This window comes from Ammodytes marinus, assembly GCF_949987685.1.
Source record: "Ammodytes marinus genome assembly, chromosome: 1".
In the NCBI taxonomy this organism is placed as follows: domain Eukaryota; kingdom Metazoa; phylum Chordata; class Actinopteri; order Uranoscopiformes; family Ammodytidae; genus Ammodytes; species Ammodytes marinus.
Window position 1 is genome coordinate 27151517 of NC_137230.1, and position 21827 is coordinate 27173343.

Genomic DNA, 21827 nt, shown 5'->3' on the forward strand with positions numbered 1-21827 from the left:
CAGAAAAGAAAAGTTGAAAGAAGAGTAAGAGGGATATCCTGTTTAAAAATTGGGGACAAAATAGTAGATCATACCTGGATTAGAATCAAATAATAATGTGGGGCTGCAGCAGGACCCAGCTGTGCACCTTGCATGTCATAAAATTATGTGCAAAATCCTCTCCGGTATGTAACAATGTTTCGTCCCGTATTAAAATACCAAGGACTGCAGTGAAACAGCATGCTGTTGACTGATAATGTGTTATGTAATAATATCCCTCAGAGGCAGCAAGCAACCCGGCGTACTCCCATGTTCACCATGCAAACAGTAAAAAATAAGCAGCCCCAAAATGTGCATGTATTTCTTATAAAGCTGCTGGATGTCCAGTCAGCTGGTGGCGCTACCCGTTCGTTTTGTTCGGAGGATTAAGTCAGCATGATTATAGTTTGTTAGATTATCAGAATCCAAAGTGTCAATGCATGTTAACACTAAGAATCAAAGGGAGCTAATGTTCCTTTTTAAGCACTCAATTATGGGACGGTGTGCATAGCAGAAGCAGAAGAATCATCAAGTCAGCAAATGAGATGTCCATTTCTACCTAAGGCTAGCCGACATTAGCTATGTGACGTTAGCCTACTGTACTGGTACCAGACTAAGTAAGGCTGTACCAGCAAACACCTTTGTGTGTATCCAAAGTAGCAGGAGTGTAATGTAGAATGTTTACCTTTAAGGATAACAAAATAACATTGACGTGACATGACGCATTTTAGTCACATTGCTCTCTTTCCCTCTCTTTGTCTACCTCAGCTCCTCCACCACCAAAGAGAGCCCCCACCACAGCCCTGTCTATGCGCTCTAAATCCATGACGTCAGAACTGGAGGAACTCGGTAGGAACAAACTGATTTGACTTGACTCATGATGTCATTAGGAATCTGAGTGGTCAGTGTCTCACGGCATCTTTTTTTTTGTCCCTTTTCCTCCTTCTTATCCTCATCGTCGGGGTAACCTCTCGATAGTGGATATAGGTAAGCAGTTAATGCTACATAACCTTTTGCCTTCCATCCATTTCCCTTACCTGCAACATCCATTGGCTTACGGCGGCTGAATAACGCTTTTGTCATGTTTCCATCATTTGATTGGAAGTTGATGACTTTGGTTTGACTCTTTAAAGAAAAAGAAAAATACTGCCTTTCCACACCGCTTCATCTCCTTTCCTCCTTTGCCATTATGCATGACTGACTCTGCAAGACCGATGCTTCACTCATGAGCTGTCGCAGTTGCTGCAAGGAGCAAATAAGCCAAAAATGTGGCAATAGTGTGACAGCGTCATCTCTGTTTTATTGTAACTTGTTTTATGTCTGTGTGTGTGTGTGTGTGTGTGTGTGTGCGTGCGTGCGTGTGTGCATGTGCGTGTGCTTGTGCGTGCATGCGTGAGTGGCACTTCAGAGGACCCTCTGCGCTTTGCATTAAAAGTGCTGTGTCTTCTTAATACCTTCGGACAGGGAGGGCAGTCAGCGTTTCTGAGACTCGCGAGCAGGAATAGACACATCGGTGCTGATCAGGCCTGAGAGAGGAAAGGAAAAGGAAGGGGTGGACGGAAAAAGGAGAGCAAGAGCAGTGGAGGGAGAAAGTATGTGAGATAGAAAGGAGAGAGGAGGGAATACTGGACCTGGATTTAATGTTTTACTTCATAGTATGTATCTATTTCTTATTTTAAAGTTGAGATCCTTGTGATTTGAGTCGTGGTTGATTGGGCAACAAGAGTGGTTACCATGGTAACAGTCAGCATGCTTCAGTTGTACACTTCACACTCCTTGAGCAGCTACTTTGCAGTGAAACTGGTCTGGATATGTTAACAGTCCAGACAATAGATAATACAAGTCTTCTTTCATGATGTACACGGTGAAAGTAGTTCTCCACCCAACAGCAGGACTCAGGAAAAAGAGTTGGTTACGTATCTGAGGAGCGCAGCCTGTCGCCGGCTGCTGTTCATCAAACAGCTCACTCTTACTGCACCCTCGCAACTATTACAAATGCTTTGAAAAATGGCCAAGAATGAAAGCTGACAGTGACAAACAATCACACTGCTTTTCCTGTGGCTTCTTCACAATAAAAGTCCCCACTTGTTTCAACAGTTGAAGGTTTTTAGTAGCAGTTTTTCATTCAACCTGCAATGTGGTGCGAAGGGAGTGGCCAGAATAAATAATTGATAAAATGCGCTGGAAAATGAGATACATTTGCGCTGGATAATATGCATTATTCTTTTTCCTTTGCATCATCTACACTAATAGGTAGGCAATCTGAATGGCGCTCTCCACTACTACTTTAAAAAAAAACACATTAATGTTGAGGTAATTACTGAATATACAGTTAACACATCACATACTGTATACATCACTCTATTTTTGCATTATGTAGATAGAAGGATTTATTTTGATTAAAAAAACACATTATTCAATGGTGAAAACTTATGAAGTAGTAGCGTGATTGGTGGGTTGAATTCTTTTGAATAGCAGCTTGTGATCTTTCTGTGCACACTCATGGATCGATCATTTGTAATTGAAGCTTCCTGGCCTGTGTCAATGGTGTGCAAAGAGCAGGCAGAGAGATGAAAGGTGAATGAATAAATAAATAAATAAATGGAAGGACAGGGAATCTACTTATATTGCAGAACATGACTGTTAGAAAAATACACTCTGGTCAGCATGTTTTTGAAGAGCTGCATATATGACACATTTGCATTTTATTCTTCACTTTAAACATTTATGGTAGTAATAGTATTGCTATATAGGACTTTTCATTCAGCAAGCTAATAAGAAAATCATAAACAATATGAATGTGAAATTAATGTTAAAATTATGTTAAAGCAAGCCAATTATATAATTAGAATTAAATAAAGCATCCACATTAAAACATCAATGGATTCAAAAAGTGCCGGACACAGCTTTTCCTGGGCAGGCTCTGAGGAAGTGTGTAGAAGTAAATAGTGTGTGTCCTGATTTAAAGATTTCACCTCAACATGCTTCCTGTAACATTTAATGGAAAGCCATTCCGCAGATAGAAGATAGGCATTCAAAGCAAAAAAAATGTAACTGAGGGAATAACCAAGAGACTCAGATAGGTGAGGTGGTGCAAGGCCATGTTGCCTCATAAGTTGAAAAAAGGACCTTTAAATCAGATGTAATCAGCACTGGTACCTTGTGAAGAGAGCCCATAACAGGTGTGATTTGGTACAAGTGTTCTTGTTTTTGTCAGGATCATAGCAACATAAACAAGCTAAAGATTTATATTTGCATGACTAGGAAGACGGTACTGTACGCTGTTTGCAAATACTAAACAAAGCTACCAATAATTTTTTGTTCAAATGCACTGAGGCTATTTTTGTACTCTAAATACTTTTTCTGTCACCTCGTTAAGCCACTTTAAGGAAAAAGAAAGGTGGTAAGTCTGAACCAGTAATTCCAATGATTGATTTGTGTTGCATCACCCCTCCCCTACTGTGATTTACTGACACTGTTGCATTTGTTGACTATTTATTTTTTATATTTCTAGAATAATCTGATTTGTCTTGAGTAGCTCATTGGACTTTCAGAGAAAACAACTGGTGTTTGACCCATAGTGTATTTGCATGCTTTACAGTTTGTTTTTGACTACAACTGTTCTGTACTTCCTTGTGCTCCACATGTTGTTGGTGCATGGTTTGTTGTCGTAAAGATGTGTCATCTCTTCTGTCCCTTGCTCAGAATAGGACTATTGTTTCTTCTTCTTTTTGACTCAGTTTATATAAATAAATACATACTGTATATAATTGCGTAAATACTGAGCTGTCCCATTATTCACTTTTCATGTTTTAAGGTCAGAGTAGTTCCTAAACGTTCCATGCAGACAGACCCAGAATTCTCATTTTCAAAAGGAGAACAGCAGCAAGCTGGAATCATTTATTTTCTGGGAGCATGGCAACACACTCTTAATGAGGGTGTACAGAACATTTGATTTGTGTATATGTGTGTGTGGTTTTGAATATGTGAGCAAATAATTTAAAATAAACAATACAAAACTGATTTTTTCGTTCATTTTACCTAACCTGAAAAAGGTTTGCTGTAATGTCCTTTTTTCTTTTCTTCATTTGTGCCTCGTTTTTTTCCTCCTGTAATGCAGGCTTGTGTGTGGTTCTGTGTCTGTCTCTCTGTGTGTGAGTGTCTGCATATGCGTTTGTGTGAGGAAGGGGAGGTCTATTCCAGGAAATGTTTCACCACACATTCATAGGTTTCCAGGGCAACTGTGTTGCATGCTGTCTGATATGCTGTAGCTGAATTCCAATTGGGAGTAGATCGGAGAGAATGCATTGTGATTTTTTTTTCTGTTTTTCTGTGTGTTTGTGTGTTAGCTCTAACTATAGTTAAGGTCATTGATGCTCCTTTCCTCCCCCTTTCCTCCCCCTCCCCACTCCTCTCCTCTGTGTGTAGATGCGCAGAAGAAGAGGATTGTTTTCCAAGTCACTCTAAGTAATCACTCCCCCTAATGCATGGAAGCTTTCCACATCCTAGACAGAACTAACCAGTAAGAGACTAGATCAGGGCTAGCATGTAGCTTCTCTGAGCAAAATGTTTTAGGTGGACTCTATCTGATGGCATCATCACACACCAGAGGGAAGTTCAGTTGTGCTAAATTTGCCGTTGCCTCCTTTCCCACGTTTCAGGATCCTAATACAAAAACACTGTGAAAGATAACGGCAAATTTGACATAGTTCTCATCCATTGCTTATTTTACATTAAATGAAGGAACGACCTTGAGTGTTGGATGATACTGCTGAGTCGGCTGTATGGAAAGTGCTTGCACGGCTTGCCATGCTGGACACACCCAACATTCCATCCAACTCCTCTTGCCCCCCCCCAAAGAAATATGGAAGGCTCTGTGAATGATTAGCTTGCGTTTGGCCGATGAAAACCTTCCTAAGGCTCTGCAAGTTAATTTATGCCATTGCCTATTTTTGTCGCTTTTAAAGTGTGGCTCGCTTTGTCTTGCAGACAAAGTTGAAGAGATGACGCACGCCCAGAAAGCCTCGCCTGTTGACACTAAGATCGCCACAATAAAACCAAGGCCATCCAGTCGCTGTTTTGTTTCGCCAACGGATATGAATGTAAGTGAACAAAACTGAACTCGCTTTACATTGACAAATAATTGCAAAGGTTACATATAAATTCAAATAACTGTTCAATAATTGACTTATTTCAAATTAAATCATCCATAAATTACACTTTGTATTGTCATGTTTGTGATTTTGAAAGTTTTTGTTTTTAGTGCATTATATCAATTCTAAATGTGTTAAGATGAGTGTGTTTTTGGCTCAATTGTGTGCCGTCTGAACTGAAGTTCTTAATGGAAAAGATGAAATTCTTTCAACCCATGACCCTGTCATATGGTTGAACACCATTATCAACTACCTGATGTACGCAGATGATCTGGTGATTCTTTGTCCATACAGTGCTGGCCTCCAACAGCTGCTAAGGGTCTGCTCCCAATATGGTGCAGACTTTGATATTAAGTACAACTCCAAAAAGAGCAATATCATGATCGCTAGAAGCAGGGAGGACAATAAACTGTTGGTTCCTGATTTTCTTCTGTCCGGTGCTGTCCTTAAAGTATGTGAGGAGGTCAAATACTTAGGGCACTTTATAACTGCTGACCTGTCTGACGACAGGGACATCCGCAGACAGTACTGTATGATGTATGCACAAGCTAATATGTTGAAGCGCAAGTTTAGTATGTGTTCATTGTCTGTGAAGACCACTCTTTTTAAAGCTTTTTGCACCCCAATGTATACTGCCCACTTGTCGCGACGCTATAAGAAAAGCAGTATGCAGAAACTCAATGTAGCATATAATGATGGCATGAGGCTGCTGCTTCATATGCCACGTTGGAGCAGTGCAAGCCAAATGTTTGTCAGTGTTAATGTGCCCACCTGTCCTGCTGTGCTCAGGAATCTTATGTACAGATGTATGTGTAGACTATCGGAGTCATGTAACGGCATAATCACAACTGAACCCTACAATGAGTGCGGTTAGGTTCACTTCCACATTATGGAACCATTGGCGCTTTAGCCTATATGCTAATATTTGAACACTCTTTGTGTAGTGTGGAACTGACAGTTGGAGTCTTTTTTAGTCTTTTTTATTGTTGTTTGTCTTTTTACTGTTTTTGTATTGTATTATGGACCGTTTTCTCTCTGTCTGTAATAAAAAAAAAATATATATATATAGCGATTTGTTTAAGAGATCATATTAATGATATACAGCTGAAACGTAATGCTATTAGTGTTGGTCTACACACCTAGAAGAGATCTAATGACATGTGTATTTTTGGATATCATTAACAATTTTCTGCTCTGTAGTCCATGTATCATGACCGACAGGGAGTAGCAGTGGTGCCACCCACTGTGCCTGGGGCCTTCCTGGGAATACCTGAGAAGGGCACTATGAAAAAGCAAAAGTCCATAGGTATGATGTTTTCAGTCATTGTGTGGGAGGGTGTGGGAGTGTCACAGTTTGAGCTGTGAAGTGCATGCACAACACTACCTTGTGCTTGAAGCTTGTCAAAATATTGTATTAATGCTCATAGGACTTGCTCTGTGTGCTCAAGCAATATTAAAGCTAATTAGAGATAAATTAGAATGATAAGGTCAGCAAAGTGTGCTTTCAGGCGATAATATTAGCGGTCATTAAGCATATGCTGATACCTCATTCCCACTATTTAACTAAAGGGACATCATGCAGAGGTTACTCACTTTAATTACAATGCAATCATTTTATAACAAAACATGTATGCCTTTTTTGCAGTGGTTGCATTGAAAACACTTCTATTGTGTTCAGGTTCGATGGAAAATTTAACACATGGGAAATGCTCTCTTCTGAGAACTGAATAGTGTCACTCGTAGACTAGATGCCCCTTAGTAAAGCATCTACCAGTACTTCCCCGACTTTTGTAGCCATATGACTGTGTGACTGTACATATGTGAGAAAGGATTCTTAGTATACTAAACAATTGTTTTCTGCAATCTATGCCTGGTGAGATTTTTTTTTAATTTAGGGGAGAACGGGGTAATCTGAGCCACTTTTTACATTTGCTCCCCTCTAAGCGAGCTAAAATGATTTATCACTCAAATTTACCCATTTCCCATTAATTCAGGATGTTTCCTTGATATGGGAATTAGCAGAATTTTTTTAAGACAAAGGGCAGTGAAAATATGATTGTTTTAAAAAAAGTTGTCATGTGGCTCACTTTACCCCAGCTGTGGGGTAAACTGAGACAGACCAGAACAATCAAGGGGGTAAACTGATCCACTTACTTTTTCCACTCTGAAACTACCATAACAACACATATTGTAACAGTTAGAATCCTGAAAGCTAGCCACACATTCCAGAACTAATGTCGGTCTAGTAAAAGAACGATGGGGTTGGTCAATTAAGCAAAGCAAATTTTCTAAACACTTGAAAGTAACTCTGAACAAAATCAAATACAACATATTATAATTCAAAAGGTTTTAATAAGATTCAAATGAAAGATAGAACCAGTTAGATTAGAACAGTCTGGGGGTCAGAACACAGGGACCCTTAAGGCTGTTACATACTCCGCGAGAAGAAAGAACAAAGTTCTCGGTGACAGAGCTGCGAGAAGAAAATTACGTCATTTTCTTCTCTCAGCTCTTGTTTAGCTGTTCTCACAGCTTGTTCTCGACACATCACCCGGGCCGAACTTTCGTCTCGCAGCTTGTCCCAAAACTATTGTGTGATTGGTCAGTCTGAAGTCAATGAGGAAAGCGAAGTGAAATCAGCTGGCGCTACTGAGTCAATTACCATGGTAACAATGCGCCGCGGTGAGGAGTTCGGCAGTTGAATTCTCGTGAAGTATGTAATGTCAGACCAGAAAGAACTTCTCGCAGCTCTGTCACCGAGAACTTTGTTCTTTCTTCTTGCGGCGTATGTAACAGCCTTTAGAGCCAGCTTATGTCTGGGGGTCAAAGCATAGGAAAATCAGAACCAGCAAGAACAGCCTGGGACTCAGAACACAGGAGAAGACCCAACTGGATTATAACATCAGCCTGTCATACTCTACAACTAGGCCTACTCTACATTCCAGCCCTGAAGGTTACAGGGAAAGATGAGAAAGTGCTCTTTCCGTGTGGTTGCCCCAGGTCGTCTTCCTGGTGTATTTCCTTGGCATGATGGCTTTCCTACAATGTGTATGACATAAAAATAAAACATATGTTATGTAATATTACATATGTTTAAGACTAAACTTAACTTGTCCCTCATGGTGGGGGAAAGTGAGACAGTATCTCACTTTCCCCCACAGCATTTGGCTCACTTTCCCCCACCACCACAATTTGAGAAAAAACTACCTCTCTTAACATTTCAGGCTAATCTTTAGCTAATATCATCACATGGTTTTTATATGTTGGTAGTTCATCAACACGTATGATAGAAGTTTTTCTACGTGAATATATTTGCTTTGGCACAACAGTTGATTAAGTTGACAGCAAGAAAAAAACATGCTTACCACAGCACCATGGGGTCCTCTCTTTCAGGGCAATGGGGAAATGAGAGGGGCTTGAAAACATATATCTCACACGACCAAAAATGTTTTCCGTTGCCTAGATACAGGGGGTGGCTCACATTACCTGATGCTTGAGATTCCCCCGTTCTCCCCTATATGTTTTTATTTAAGACCATTTTACTTGACCCACTTTTTATGTACATAATTCATCCTTTACTACTCTTTTGATCTTTTGATAGATTTTAATCAAGCATTCAGCCTTTAATTACATTTTTTTATTTTAGTCCTTATTTCTGTTTCAATATTTAAATTGGTGACTTTGTATTGGTCAAACTAAATCACATGGGAATTTACCAAAGAAAATATATTTGCGCAAATTTCAGGAACCTCCGTAGGGCGTCCCCCCCCCCGGGCCGCGCCCAGCAGCAGACCCGAGTTCGATTCCCGCCCGCGGTCGTGCTCTGCATGTCACTCCCCTCTCTGCCCCATTTCACCTATAAAAATGAATAAAAATATATAAAAAAAAAAGAAAAAAAATTCAGGAACCTCCTTCTTGGAAAAATAAAGGTGAAGAACGGGATTATCATTGAATGAGACTATTCCTGTTGAAAGAAGAGGCTGTATTAGAAGAAAACAATTGGATGTCTCCTAAAGGTCCTCACATTATTTTTCTTTCTTCTCCATTTCTCCAAGGTTCAGCAGAAGATGACAAACAGGGATACCTCGCACCTCCCCATCTCAAGTTCGCCCGCAGCCTCTCTATGCCCGACACTTCAGAAGACATCCCTCCTCCCCCAGCCATTTCACCTCCTTCTCCACCTGCTGGCTCTACAACAAGGAACTATGGCACCACACGACCCAGCTTCACACAGAACTCGCCCAATGCAGTGACGACCATTAGGCGAACCACCGACGCTGGTACGTTAAGGCGTGGCTATTTCCGCCAGAGCTCAGAGCATTTTGAGAGCACACGCACTCGTGGGCGCGCGCCAGTGCCGGAGAACCCTTACTCCGAAGTGGGCAGTAGAACACTGTATGTGCCAGCCAAACCGGCTCGACGGAAGGGCATGTTGGTCAAGCAGCCCAATGTCGAGGACAGTCCAGAGAAAACCTGTCGCATGCCAGCAAGCCCCTCACGCCCGGTTTCCATGCCTACCACGCCTGTAGAGCGAACATGCTCCTCCATCCCCATCCCCACCATCATCGTAAAAGAGCCCTCCACCAGCAGCAGTGGGAAGAGCAGCCAGGGTAGCAGTATGGAGATAGAGCCCACCACCCCTGAACACCCATCTCTTACTCCCACTGGAAGCGGAGGTTTGCGTCCTGGAGACCTAATGTCTCTAAGCAACCCCTTTGCAGCAGCTATTGCCGGGGCAGTACGCGACCGGGAGAAGAGGCTTGAGGCAAGAAAGCATTCAATTACCTTCCAGTCAATAGACATGGGGGATGACGAATTCAGCGGTCCCACACCAACTCCTCGCCTACGTCAGTCCAAGTCGATCGATGAGGGCATGTTCAGTAGCGATGAGCGGCTTCGAAGGATATTGGCTCCCCCACAAGCCAGGCTTGGGCCGCCTGTTGGGGGCGGTAGTGGTAACATGACAGATTTCAACACTCCTGAACCCATAGTGGTGCGGGAGCCTCTAAACACCAGAACAGGGCAGTGTCCCAACTTGGACAGTCCTGTTAGTCTCCCAGCCACTCCTCCTAAGAGCCACTACAGGGCCAATGGGACCTACCTCCATCCTGTAACCGGCAAACCCTTGGACCCTAATTCGCCCCTAGCTCTGGCCCTGGCAGCTCGTGACCGGGCCATGAAGGAACAACAAAACCATCCTCAGAATCAGCCACAAAATCCTCCTCTGGTTCAGGAATCCCCCAAGCATGAAGCCCAGTCCCTCCCGATTCAGCCAAGCCACAAACCCGACCTCAACCAACCGCTGTTTATCGACACCAAACTACGCTCCGGGATTGAGACAAGTTTTGCTGCCATCTCTAAAGCAACTATGGATCGGCCCGGCCGGGGCGGCCTGCGAAGGCAGATGACGGAGCAGAAGTATGATTCTGATGGGACACGGGAAGAAAGGCAACATCAGAAAGTTGAGGAGAGAAAAAGCGCGCCAGCGGATGTGGCAGCCGGACTGTTGATGGTCCACACCAGCACAGAAGCAAGCAACAAGGGAAACAACCAAGAGGCAGAGGGGCAGGACAGCAATAGGCCATCTGAGTTGAAAGACCCCAATCATCCCGATCCCTTAAATACTCCAAAAATGTCTAATCCACAGCCAACTTCATCACGGGGGAGGAGCATTCCCTTAGGCGAATCCATGGATGAACCAGTGAAGGTGGGCTTCCGCATCCCCCCTCCTCCTCTGGCTTCAGTTGACATCGATGACGATTTTGAATTCTCAGAGCCCCTCCCCCCACCGTTGGAGTTTGCCAACAGTATTGACATTCCTGATGACCAGGCTAGTGCTATTGCAGAGATGCTTCAGCTACAGAGACGGAATGGTGGGCATGCTCTACCCCCATACAACGCTCATGCTCCACCATCTCTCATTGATCAACACAAACGGGTGGCAAACAGCATGCCACCCTCATATCCTCCTCCTCCACCTGATCCAGACTCGGGGGTGGGTGACTCGGGCATCGAAGAGGTAGACAGCCGCAGTAGTGGGGATCCTCAGCACATGGATACCACCAGCACCGTTTCCAGCATCTCCACCCTGTCGTCAGAGGGAGGCTTCTGCGACAGCGCTCTGGAGAGCCTCTATGCCAGCGCAGACGGGCAAGCCTTTATGGTGGATCGTCCCCCAGTGCCACCCAAACCCAAGGGCAAGTCTGTCATCAACAGAACATCCCTTTATCATGATGCGCTCATTGAAGAGCCCCCAGAGTCCTATGGGACACCACCTCAGGCCCCTGCCCCTCCCCCTTCCTCCTCAGAACCTCCTAGGACTCCGACTAATAGGACATCCAAGTTGTGGGGTGATCAGCCCCCTGAACTGCGCAGCCCACCATCCACACCAGACGGAAAGAACACAGTTATCACCGAGCTGAGCTCCATTCTGCAGCAAATGAATCGAGACAGGCCAGCCAAGCCATCAGAAGGCCTCGACTCCCCCACAGGGACTAGGGGGGCCTTCGGTACAAGGTAAGTGATAAGTCAACCATTAACGACTGGGGTTTCTTCATTTTAACAATTTTCTTCTGATTTCAATGTGTATGATGCCCCATTTTATTTATGACCTGGATACGCACTGTCAACTTCAGTCCCAGATCTAATAGCAAGAAGGTCATTTCATGCCAATATTCCAATTGAATATGCATGTAACAGTGTCCGTGGTTTGTGTTCTGAATACAGCCATTGTGTCAGGGAGGATTTCTTGTTGAGTTGTAAGAGTTTCCTACACATTTTTTAAAAGGCCAGGGATGTATTTACAGGTTTGGTTTACCCAAGATACAACAAATATTGTTCTCATGTACTCCTTACATGATATCATTTGGGTTTTATTTACCCTGGTTTTGTGATATACATCAAGTGAAAACTGTCATATAATTTGTATAGGGACTATGAGCTGATCCACTGCTCTCCCATCATTGATTATACTTATAAGTTTGATGTTGGGAAGACACTGTTTTCTGTTTTATGATCTGGTTGTCAATTATGTTTTGTTGATTATAGTTTGTTTCTGTATGATGCTGCAGGGATGTATGAGCTTAAGTTCAAGGTTATTCAGACATGTATTATTTGCATCATGATGCCATAACTGGCAACGTCACTGCAAGACGTCTTGAAGCTGTTGTTCGCCAAAAAATAATTACTGCATGTTTTTTTTGTTTGTTGTATCAGTTTAAGTTTGTGCGTCATAGATTCATAATGAAGTTGGATCCTCTGTTTATACTGTTAAATTTCTCAAGTGAATCATAAATATGAACGTGATTGCTGTTTATGATGTTGATGTTGACGGGTAGGATTAGGGGATGGTAGATTTGGTAGAGATAGATTGTTTTCCTGTTTCAGATCAGGACATGCAGGAGTCAAATTGCCGTAACTGGGACAGCATTTTGATTGACCCTGCACCTGAACCAGCTCAGCTCATGGTTTTTAAACTCACATATCCCCTGTATGAAAAGGGGGGGGGGGCACAATAAATAATTCACTGCTCACATGCATTTTGCATGAATGGTCCCATCGCTCATCAAAGAGTGTGTATAGAGCATAGTGAAAGAGTGGATTTATTTGTGTGTGTGTGTGTGCTTTCTGATCTAATAAACACTGGTATATCAAGAGTGACATCCATATCTGGTAATTGCAGTGAGAATCCCAGCAGATGCTTATGTCCGACCTTGTCTACCCCCCTTCACGCCTCGTGCCACACGTTTTTCCTCATTTTCATCTTCCGCAGTTCAAAGTCATGTCTGTTGACCTTTACACCTTGTACTCATTTCATTTTCAGCTCACGCCTCTCCATCTTCATCCCCATTTTCTCCAGTCTCCTGTAGTCCCTTCACCTCTTCTTTCTCCATGCCCTCTGTGTCTATCATCTTTCCAGGTAAGTTCCATCAGCTGCTGCCACGCCACGCTACGCCAAAGCCCAGGTTCCACTTTTATGAGTTCACTGACTTTGTTGTCTGCTTGTCTGTCTGTGTGTTGACATGATGGTGCTCCTATTGAGTAGAATGCCTAAGAAATAATGCAGAAGAGAAGATTTTACGGTAGCTTGTTTTAGAATTTATGATAATAAAAGATAGGATACCAAATGTATTATTCTACAAAATTCATAATGGATCGGCCTTGTATTAGTAAATGACTTTACCATGGCATTATGTTTGGTCTTATACTGATCATAATGTGACAGTATACATATCAAATTTATCTTTTTATGCAAAAGTTGCTTTTCCTATGAATTGAAGAGTTAACTGGTTGTCTCTCTGTACTGTTGGTTTCTTTATGGCACTAAGGTATCAGCTGCATGCAGTTGGCAGCCTCTCAAAGTAAACTGTTTATTTCCCCCCAAGCATTTTTTAACTGAGGGATTTGTCTTGCACAGAGAAACTTCTTATGACTACTAGAAAGCAGAAATCATTGATGGGCTTTTTGTTGCTATCTTAAGGTCATGCAACTCATGTCAGAATTATTGCAAATGTGATCTGCAAATTCGAAAAATAGAATGAGGGAAAAGAAAAGCTTAAAGTACTTGGTATCCGGCATAACCACTCATTCATTTAATCACAAATGTGCTGGTCTGTTAACTACATCACCAATCTGATTTGTCTTGGGTTTCCCCAGCTGCATGCAAATTGGAGTTGGCACTACTCCAGTCCAGAGAGTGGTGGTCATATACCTGAAACTCTTGAAAACATAGGGGTTTGCCGTTTTAATTACATCACAGCCTGTTTAGCTATCTAGCTAACAATACAAAAACAGTACAAGGACTTATTACGATAGAGACAAAGGTGTCTCTAGTTTCCACTCGACCACCGCTGATCAACTCAGATGGTCAAACTGACTGACAGGCACATACAGTAGATGCATGTAGGCTACGGTCATTTAATTGGGAACAACGTTTATGCCATTACAACAGAAGTAAGGGCACTCTGGCGGATAGTTCCACGGACAGCTTTCTGTCATTGTTACACTTGGGAGGAGTAAAACTCACATCAACATCTTGGGAAAGCAGACAGCAAGAGAGATTCAGCATCTGGCAAGAAAGCATTGTATTGCTTTTTGGATGCGTTGACACTTAGCTATTTTTGATCTGCCCTAGAGGCATGAAGTGACCAAATGTAAATGTTGTTTGTAGGCCTAGAACATTTGAATTGACTTCAGCTCGAATCAACATTTAAACAAAGGTAATGTAAAACCAAGAATTGTTACTTCAATTAAAAGATGTGTAGGTAAATAGTGTCTGAAGCCGGAAAACTATTTCTTTGGATTTTGACACTTGAGTTTGATGGAGCCAGACTGACTGTCACTTAATGTTGAGAAGATGTTCCAGGCGAATACCTACAATTGAAGTGACGGATGTTAGTTTGAGGAATTATTGATTAGTCCGATTAGCTTGGTTTAATTCAGTAACTGGTTCACTCTGGGATAACACAACCAGATGTCATTCTGCTCTGGTGTGGCTGCATCATTCAACCCTCATTCCAAAATCGGCAAAGAACATCCTGCTAAAATCAGTTAATTGCTTGTAATCTGGTTGTTTGGATTGTTACTGTGAAGGGTGTGTGTGTGTTTGTCATGTCAGATGTAGTTTAAACCCCACTCACTTGTATGCCACTGGGGGTCTCTGATTATCTGCCTCCCTGCTCAGAGGTTTTTTGTTTGTTTTCCGTGTTGCTCTACTTTGTTCTGTGGAGAGGATTGCCAGGCACCGCAGCAGATGATAAGGTTGTAGGGAGCTAGAGACGTGCAGCTAGGGGGCAGCCCGTCACATGAAGAGGCCTGCGGAGGCTAAAGGTGGTCCTGCTTCTGAGAGCATCAAACAGATGGCAACTGAGATGCCCATAAGATGGCCTAGATCCACACATGCTCTCCCTCTCTTTCACTCGCTCACTCCATCCTTTGCTCTCTTGCGCTTGTGCGCAATCTCCAACTCTCTCTCTCTCTCTCGTTTGTTTTTCACCCATTCTTCCTCAATATGTCGGAATCAGCCTCAGCACCAGTGGTAACATCAGAGTTACCCCTTTGGACATTTATGTTTTATTTTTTCCTCTCTTTTTCTTTTTTTTCTATCCCTGTCTCTTAGCCTCCCAGATTAAATTTGCGTTGGTTGTGCTCGTGGACGAAAGGGTTGCCTAGCAACCAACTGATGAGAGCAGCCTTGAGGCCTGCAGTGATGTCAGTCTGAGTCGGGGGAGGGTTGTGTGCGTCTGTGCATGTGTGCGTATGTTTGAGAGAGATGGAGCAAGAGGCTGGCAGGCCTAACCCTCAGCAGAGTTCAACATCATCTCACGCAGGTCACGTGCCATGCTGCTTTAGTAGGGCAACGTTATGTAACCCAACACAGCCGAGTCAGCCTGTGTGTGTGTGTGTGTGTGTGTGTGTGTGTGTGTGTGTGTGTGTGTGTGTGTGTGTGTGTGTGTGTGCTTACACGCGTTCAAGCTTACTATAAATAAAGGCAGCGTGTGAATGCGGCCCTGTATGCGTGAGCTGGTGTGTGCTAGAAAGAAGCAGGGAGTCATGCGATGTGTAGGCGTGATAAAGGCGAGGTAGGTCTCCCACCATAGATATCAATAGCACTGCATCACCTTCCTCTCAAGCTCCTCAGCTGTTGGAGAGCTGTTGAGAGTTCTCCTGTGGTGAAGGCCAGAGAGGGACACGTGCTAACTTTACTTGTGTGTGTGTGCGTGGGGGTGCTGGGGGAGTTTGTGTTGGCAATTCAATCAAAATGATAGTGAGAAAATGCGCATGTCAGGTTTCCCAGAAATGAAACTGACTGACAGGCAAAGGCACTAAATCCTCACATTTGAGAGAACAAGGGAATATTAGTTCTCAGCCAATGTTTCCCTTTGGATTCTCAAGTTCTAAGTGAACCTCCCCATTACATAAATACTCATCACATGCTCAGTCCAATCATCATCACAAGGTGTTTCTATCTTCAGTTTGTTTTTTAAAACTTTCTCGAAGCTACATATCAACTTTTCATTTGTAGGTGACATGGCTGGCAATGTCAGGCAGGGCTTCCATCACTTTGGTCCAGGTTGAAATAGTAATAGTATTGCCCTTATTTCTTTCCACAGAGAATGGGGTCAAATGATTTGTATTGATCCCCAAACCTTTTGACATAATACTGACATAGTATTTGTTTTTGGCATCATCATCTGGCCAACATTTTAACAGACCACTCAATGAATGATGCTGTATTGATTACTCCCAGGCCCTTGTGGACATGAATAGTGCTTTATCTGGAAGAATCTGGTTTGCTGTCAGCAGCCTTAATGAAATGCATGTCATAGCACATCCTCTTTTGTTATACGTGACTTTTAGCTGCAAGAAATGGTAATAAGGTCAGAGAAGCTAAACGAGGCCCTGTGCTAATTAGTCTAATAGGCAATTACATACTTTTCACATACTGTAGATTCATCTGCTGGAACACAAAAAAATGTAATAGAATAGAAAACCAGGATACCAATTAGAGAAATGCTTTGGCAGATCTCTTGCAGGTTGAGTATTTTTAAGCATCTGTGTTTTTTTGGGGAGAGCAACTGTAGAGTCTGACCTGTCATTACATCAAAATGTAATCAACATGTTGTGAGACATCATGAAACAGAATAGGAGGGAAAGTTGGTAGAAAAGTGCTTTGCAGGACTTAGGAGTGATGACAGAGATTCAGGTCATAAAAATGTTCTTCCATGCATTGCCCATGTGTTCCTTTTTCGTGTGTGTGTTTGTTCCTTCATGTTGTTTGTCACATGTCTTATGTTGTCCTCTGTCTCCTTGTCATGACTTCCATCCATCCCACACGATTTCCGGTGGAGAAGCCGGTGTTGAAAAGTGAAGAGTGATGTAAGTTTTTACACTAAGCAAAGCTTGGTGAAGGCAGCACTTTTCAAAATGGCCCCATTCCATTTTTTTGCAGAATGGTGCCCTTCACTTCCCCTCGGGCTGTTCCATATGTTACAAGTGGGAAAGAGCGATATTTAGGCTACATGTAGCACCTCACAGTTGGTGGAAAAAGTCAACTTGAGAGTGTGGAGGTCAGATTTGGCCTGTTTTATGCCCTTAGCTCCGAACAGTCAGGCAAAATTAGAAAAATTCTTATGATGGCAATTCAATGGAATGAGCAACAGGGAACAACATACTTTAGGGGGAAGTTGAAGAAAGGTGCAATCATTCTGCATGGTTTGTTGTGTGTTATGTTGTGGTGGTGGGTGTCCATGTGTCTGTGTGTGTCACACATCCAATCAGCACATCCATCCCATCCCTTCATGTGGGGCAGCAGATCATGTGAGGGTGATGTCTCTGACTCATTCGTTCTTGCACACACTCCCAAGATACACATGATTCTGTGATTTTGCTTGCTGTGGTGGGACTTGTTTTGAATTTGTTTCATTGAGGGCTGTTTTCGTTTTAATAATTGGCTCATTTGAGCTGCCAAATCTAGCGGTGGCAACAATAACAGTGAGTTTTATGTTTGCAAAATATATATTTTCATCTGATGTTCTACCCTCCTGTACAAAAGCAACATAACATGCTGTTTTAGTTTGGATAAGTCTGTTGTTTTATAATTTTCTCAATATGTTCTGACTTCCCTACCCTTAGATTTACTCTCAGCCTCCATTACTTTAGTTCCTTCTGAAGACACAAATATGAATAGTGGCTCGCAAATACAGTATCATATATATTTCTTGAATGCTCAGTCATTTTCTAAAATAGCTGTTCACTTTAGTTTTTTAACAATCAAACTGTATCACCAGACTTTTCTATAATGTCTGCTTGTGTGACCTCTCCTTAACGTTGAATGTGTCTTTGAGTTTTAAAAAGTTAAACTAAAGAAGTAAACCAATTTGTATCTCATCGAAGAAAATAAAAACAGGCCGGAGAAGCGTTTGAAAAATAATTCAAATAATTTCGGTTTGTAAAACATTATTTTTCTTTATTCGTGACGCATTGATCATTTTGGAACCCCAATGATTTACCTTTTGATCCCTTGCAGGGTTGGACAGTTGTCCTCTGATCCAGACTAGAGTATTATTATGAACTGGAAACAAGTATATTTATAATATATATATATAATGTATGGTATAAGAAGCTGTATAATTCACCAACTCAAAAGAGTAGATGTAGTGTTAAGTTACTCTTTAAATAATGCCATAATGCCAAATAAGTATCCAGCCTTTATTCCTAAACACTGTCAGTAATAAATGTCAAGGGTTGTCACTGTTTTATTTGAATGAAGTGTAAAAAAATATATACAAGATATACTTCTTTGCTGATGATATACATTTCTCAGAGAGGAAACGGTTACTTCAATATTTTATTACTCTGTTTCCCTTCATACTGCTAAGTCTATAAAAAGGTTAGAGTGGCTGACGTTCCCCTCCCCATGTAGTTGTACACATCCATCCATTAAGAGCCAGTGGGTGGATTGACTGCCGCAGGACACTCAGCATGCTGCGGCTTTATGCACCTGGAAGCCTGCATTCAGTCTTTGTTGCAGCTGCTGCAGTCATCATTTCACATGGATGTAATGAACCATTACACATATTATTAACTGGGAGTTTACACTGTAAGCGGCTTTTGGTCTAGCCTCGATAATCCTGTACATTTGAGGGAAACACAGTTGTGCAAGCTTTATTTTGTCGAGGAAATTCCTTAGTGTTAAGTTACTTTTTTGAAATAATACCAAAAAGCATCCAGCTTTTATTTTGATTCCTTGGTGTGTGTGTGTGTGTGGCTGTGTGTGTGTGTGTGTGTGTGTGTGTGTGTGTGTGTGTGTGTGTGTGTGTGTGTGTGTGTGTGTGTGTGTGTGTGTGTGTGTGTGTGTGTGTGTGTGTGTTTGAGCTGATTTAAAATAGAAATCATAAGAGATCGTATATGGCCCTGATTTCCTGCTGTTCATATGAAGGTTTTAACTAATATTTTGTCTAAATGTGTCTAGTCCTCAGTGTGTGAGGGATGACAGGCTCTTTTTCTTGATTCACACATTGTCATTTAATGGAAAGAAACTAAATAAATAAATACAGATTTAACTTTGATGTATGAATGGAGAAAATGAATCCAAGAGTGGCATAGTTAGTAGAAGTGCAAGTTGACTTTTTACAGGGGAATGACTATTAAATGTGAACATTAAAAATTGGAAATAGTTACGTAACTCTAACTAAAATGTCTTGATAAAGAGTAAAACATAAAAAAGGCTCTGGTCATGGTTTAACATGCATCCTCCAAATCAGCTGCTGCAGCTTCGGTAAAAGGTTTTGCCTGTGATTCCCCCTACTGTTCATTCTGCAGCATCACATCATAACTCCAGTCTACCATTCTTTGAACATTTTAGCCCATTGTAACGCATCTTATGAACCTTAAATTTACCATCAACCATTTTTAGTGGTTGTAGCCCATATGTTTTTAGAATGACTTCCTTCCAGGCAGCTGTTGGTGTAAGTTCAGGACAGCTTGATGTGACCATCCCCTCTCGATGAATAAAAGTGTTTTGAAAAATATGGTCACTGGTCCAAAATCATCAAATTTAGCAATGTTACGAATTTATTTTATTTTATTTTTTAAATTCTATGCAGTGACTTTTATGCTCATTGTGTTATTCATGTACATCCATGGTTTTCAATTGTTCTCTCTCTCTCTCTCTCTCTCTCTCTGTTATTCATCTATTTATTTCCTTTCTCTTTGAAATGTTTTATGTAAAGCACTTTGAATTGCCTGCATGAAATGCGCTCTTTAGCTCTTTATCAGCTTTTGAAGAAAAAACCCACAGATGTGCTGACATAAACATAAATGAACATACATTTAGTACGTTTTGAAAAAAAACAAAAAGGAAGAAGTAAAACTTTTTTTTTAATATCTCTGTTATATAAATAAACTTTATTTTGCCTTGGTCACTTTGTGCTTGTGCAGCCTCAGCAGTCTCGTCCTGACTTAACGCGTTACCTTGTCCTCTCTGCCCCCCCTCCTCCTCCAGGCCTCCCATGGAAGACTCAGGAATGCGCAACAACAACGCTGCGGCCGCTCTCAGCTCCACTCCTCCCAGCAGCCTCCCGTCTCAGACCCTCCCGTGCAGCCCTCCGGACTCGGCCTCCTCCCTGACGCCCTGCTCCTCCCTGCCTCCCTGTGCGTCTCCCAGCCTCACGGACGTCTTCGGCCTGCCCACGCCGCCCATGATGGGCAGCGGCGGCGCCTACAGCCTCAGCTCCTCGTGCGGCGGCAGTGGCAGCTCGCGTTCCCCCTCGCCGCTCACCCTGATGCAGGCGTCGGCGGCCTCGGGGAAGCCCTTCGCCTCCAAGCCCGTGGAGCTGTGGAGCAAGCACGACGTGGCCGACTGGCTGGAGAGCCTCCACCTGGGGGAGCACAGGGACGCCTTCCTGGACAACGAGATCGAGGGCGCCCACCTGGCCTCGCTGCAGAAGGAGGATCTGATAGACCTGGGCGTGACCAGAGTCGGCCACCGCATGAACATCGAGAGGGCCCTCAAGATGCTGCAGGACAGATAAAGCCCCCGCAGAGGAGACAAGAGGGGGGAGGGAGGGCGATGTGGGGAAGTCAAGCAGGCAGAAGGAGAGTGAGATGTTACCAATCACTTTTTACCAATCTTTTCATCAGACATATACTCTCAGAGTTGTGCTGGACTGGGTGGAAGTTTTTGTCCAAGCTGATGCTGCCTTCTGCTGTATTTGTCCTCTCTCATCCTCCGTCGCCCCTCATTTCTGTGCTTCGGTCTGGTCCGGCCTCTCACTCCGTCCCACCTGAGCATCAGGGGATCATGGGATGTCATGAGGTGGAACTGCAAGTGGAGAGAGCAAAGAAATAGCTGCTATGTCACATCACGGAGATCGAAAGCAGAGGAGGCCAGTATGAAGGACTGACCAGAAAACAAAATAAACTCTGGAATAGTGGTTTACTCTGGAAACAAATACTTATCTGGAAGTTTATTTCACATAAAGACTTGTGCTCACCCAACTGCTTTGGAATACTGAAGACTTTTTCCATACACCCAGTGTGGGTGCATGAAAAACCAGCTGAGCTGGTCGTTGCTCCTTTTCTATCTTTGCTAGAGTTTGTTCAGAGAATAATATTTCTTCACTAGAGTCCTACCGGAGTTATATTTCTGGGTGCATCTAAGGTTGTAGAGAAACATTTGAGATAGACTCCATGTTTTTGCCGTTCACCTGTTTGTGTTAAAATAAGAACATTAGCTGACATGTTGGAACAAATACTTAAAAAATATCTCATGTCCATGCACATACACAGACACATACACACACTTTATGCACAGTGCTGCACACTGACAGACGAGAACACACACTGTCTTTTCAGACATACACACCCTAAGCATGTACACACACCTATACTGCCATGGCCTTCTTCTCCTGAGAGAGCAACGCGTGGAGAGAGGTGGTCACCAGAAGAGGAGCTCCGCTGTAGCAGGGCCCTTGCCAGTCTACATCCACCATCCAAGGCCAGGACACCAGGTACAAGACAGACAAATGTTGGACCGGAGGAATTCTCACCTTGAAATGGTTTAACATGCTTGTCTGTCAACAAAGAGCGTACCTGTTACTCTTGGCATTTCTTTCTAGTTGTATGTGCGTGTGTGTTTGAATGGTTTACCCATAA

At 42.7% G+C, this 21827-nt stretch overlaps 1 protein-coding gene across 1 annotated transcript in view; it reads left to right on the forward strand.

Moving 5' to 3' along the window:
- LOC307271504 (SH3 and multiple ankyrin repeat domains protein 2-like) overlaps positions 1-20704 on the forward strand; it is a gene marked incomplete at its 3' end in the record, with an annotated part of 122201 nt that extends 101497 nt beyond the window's left edge. Inside the window, exons 17-23 of the mRNA XM_080053988.1 lie at positions 787-867; positions 3398-3421; positions 4447-4485; positions 5008-5120; positions 6372-6477; positions 9227-11687; positions 20176-20704. Coding sequence (XP_079910114.1) covers positions 787-867; positions 3398-3421; positions 4447-4485; positions 5008-5120; positions 6372-6477; positions 9227-11687; positions 20176-20704 — 3353 coding nt within the window. The remainder of the gene's footprint in view (positions 1-786; positions 868-3397; positions 3422-4446; positions 4486-5007; positions 5121-6371; positions 6478-9226; positions 11688-20175) is intronic.
- Positions 20705-21827: the final 1123 nt, after the last annotated feature.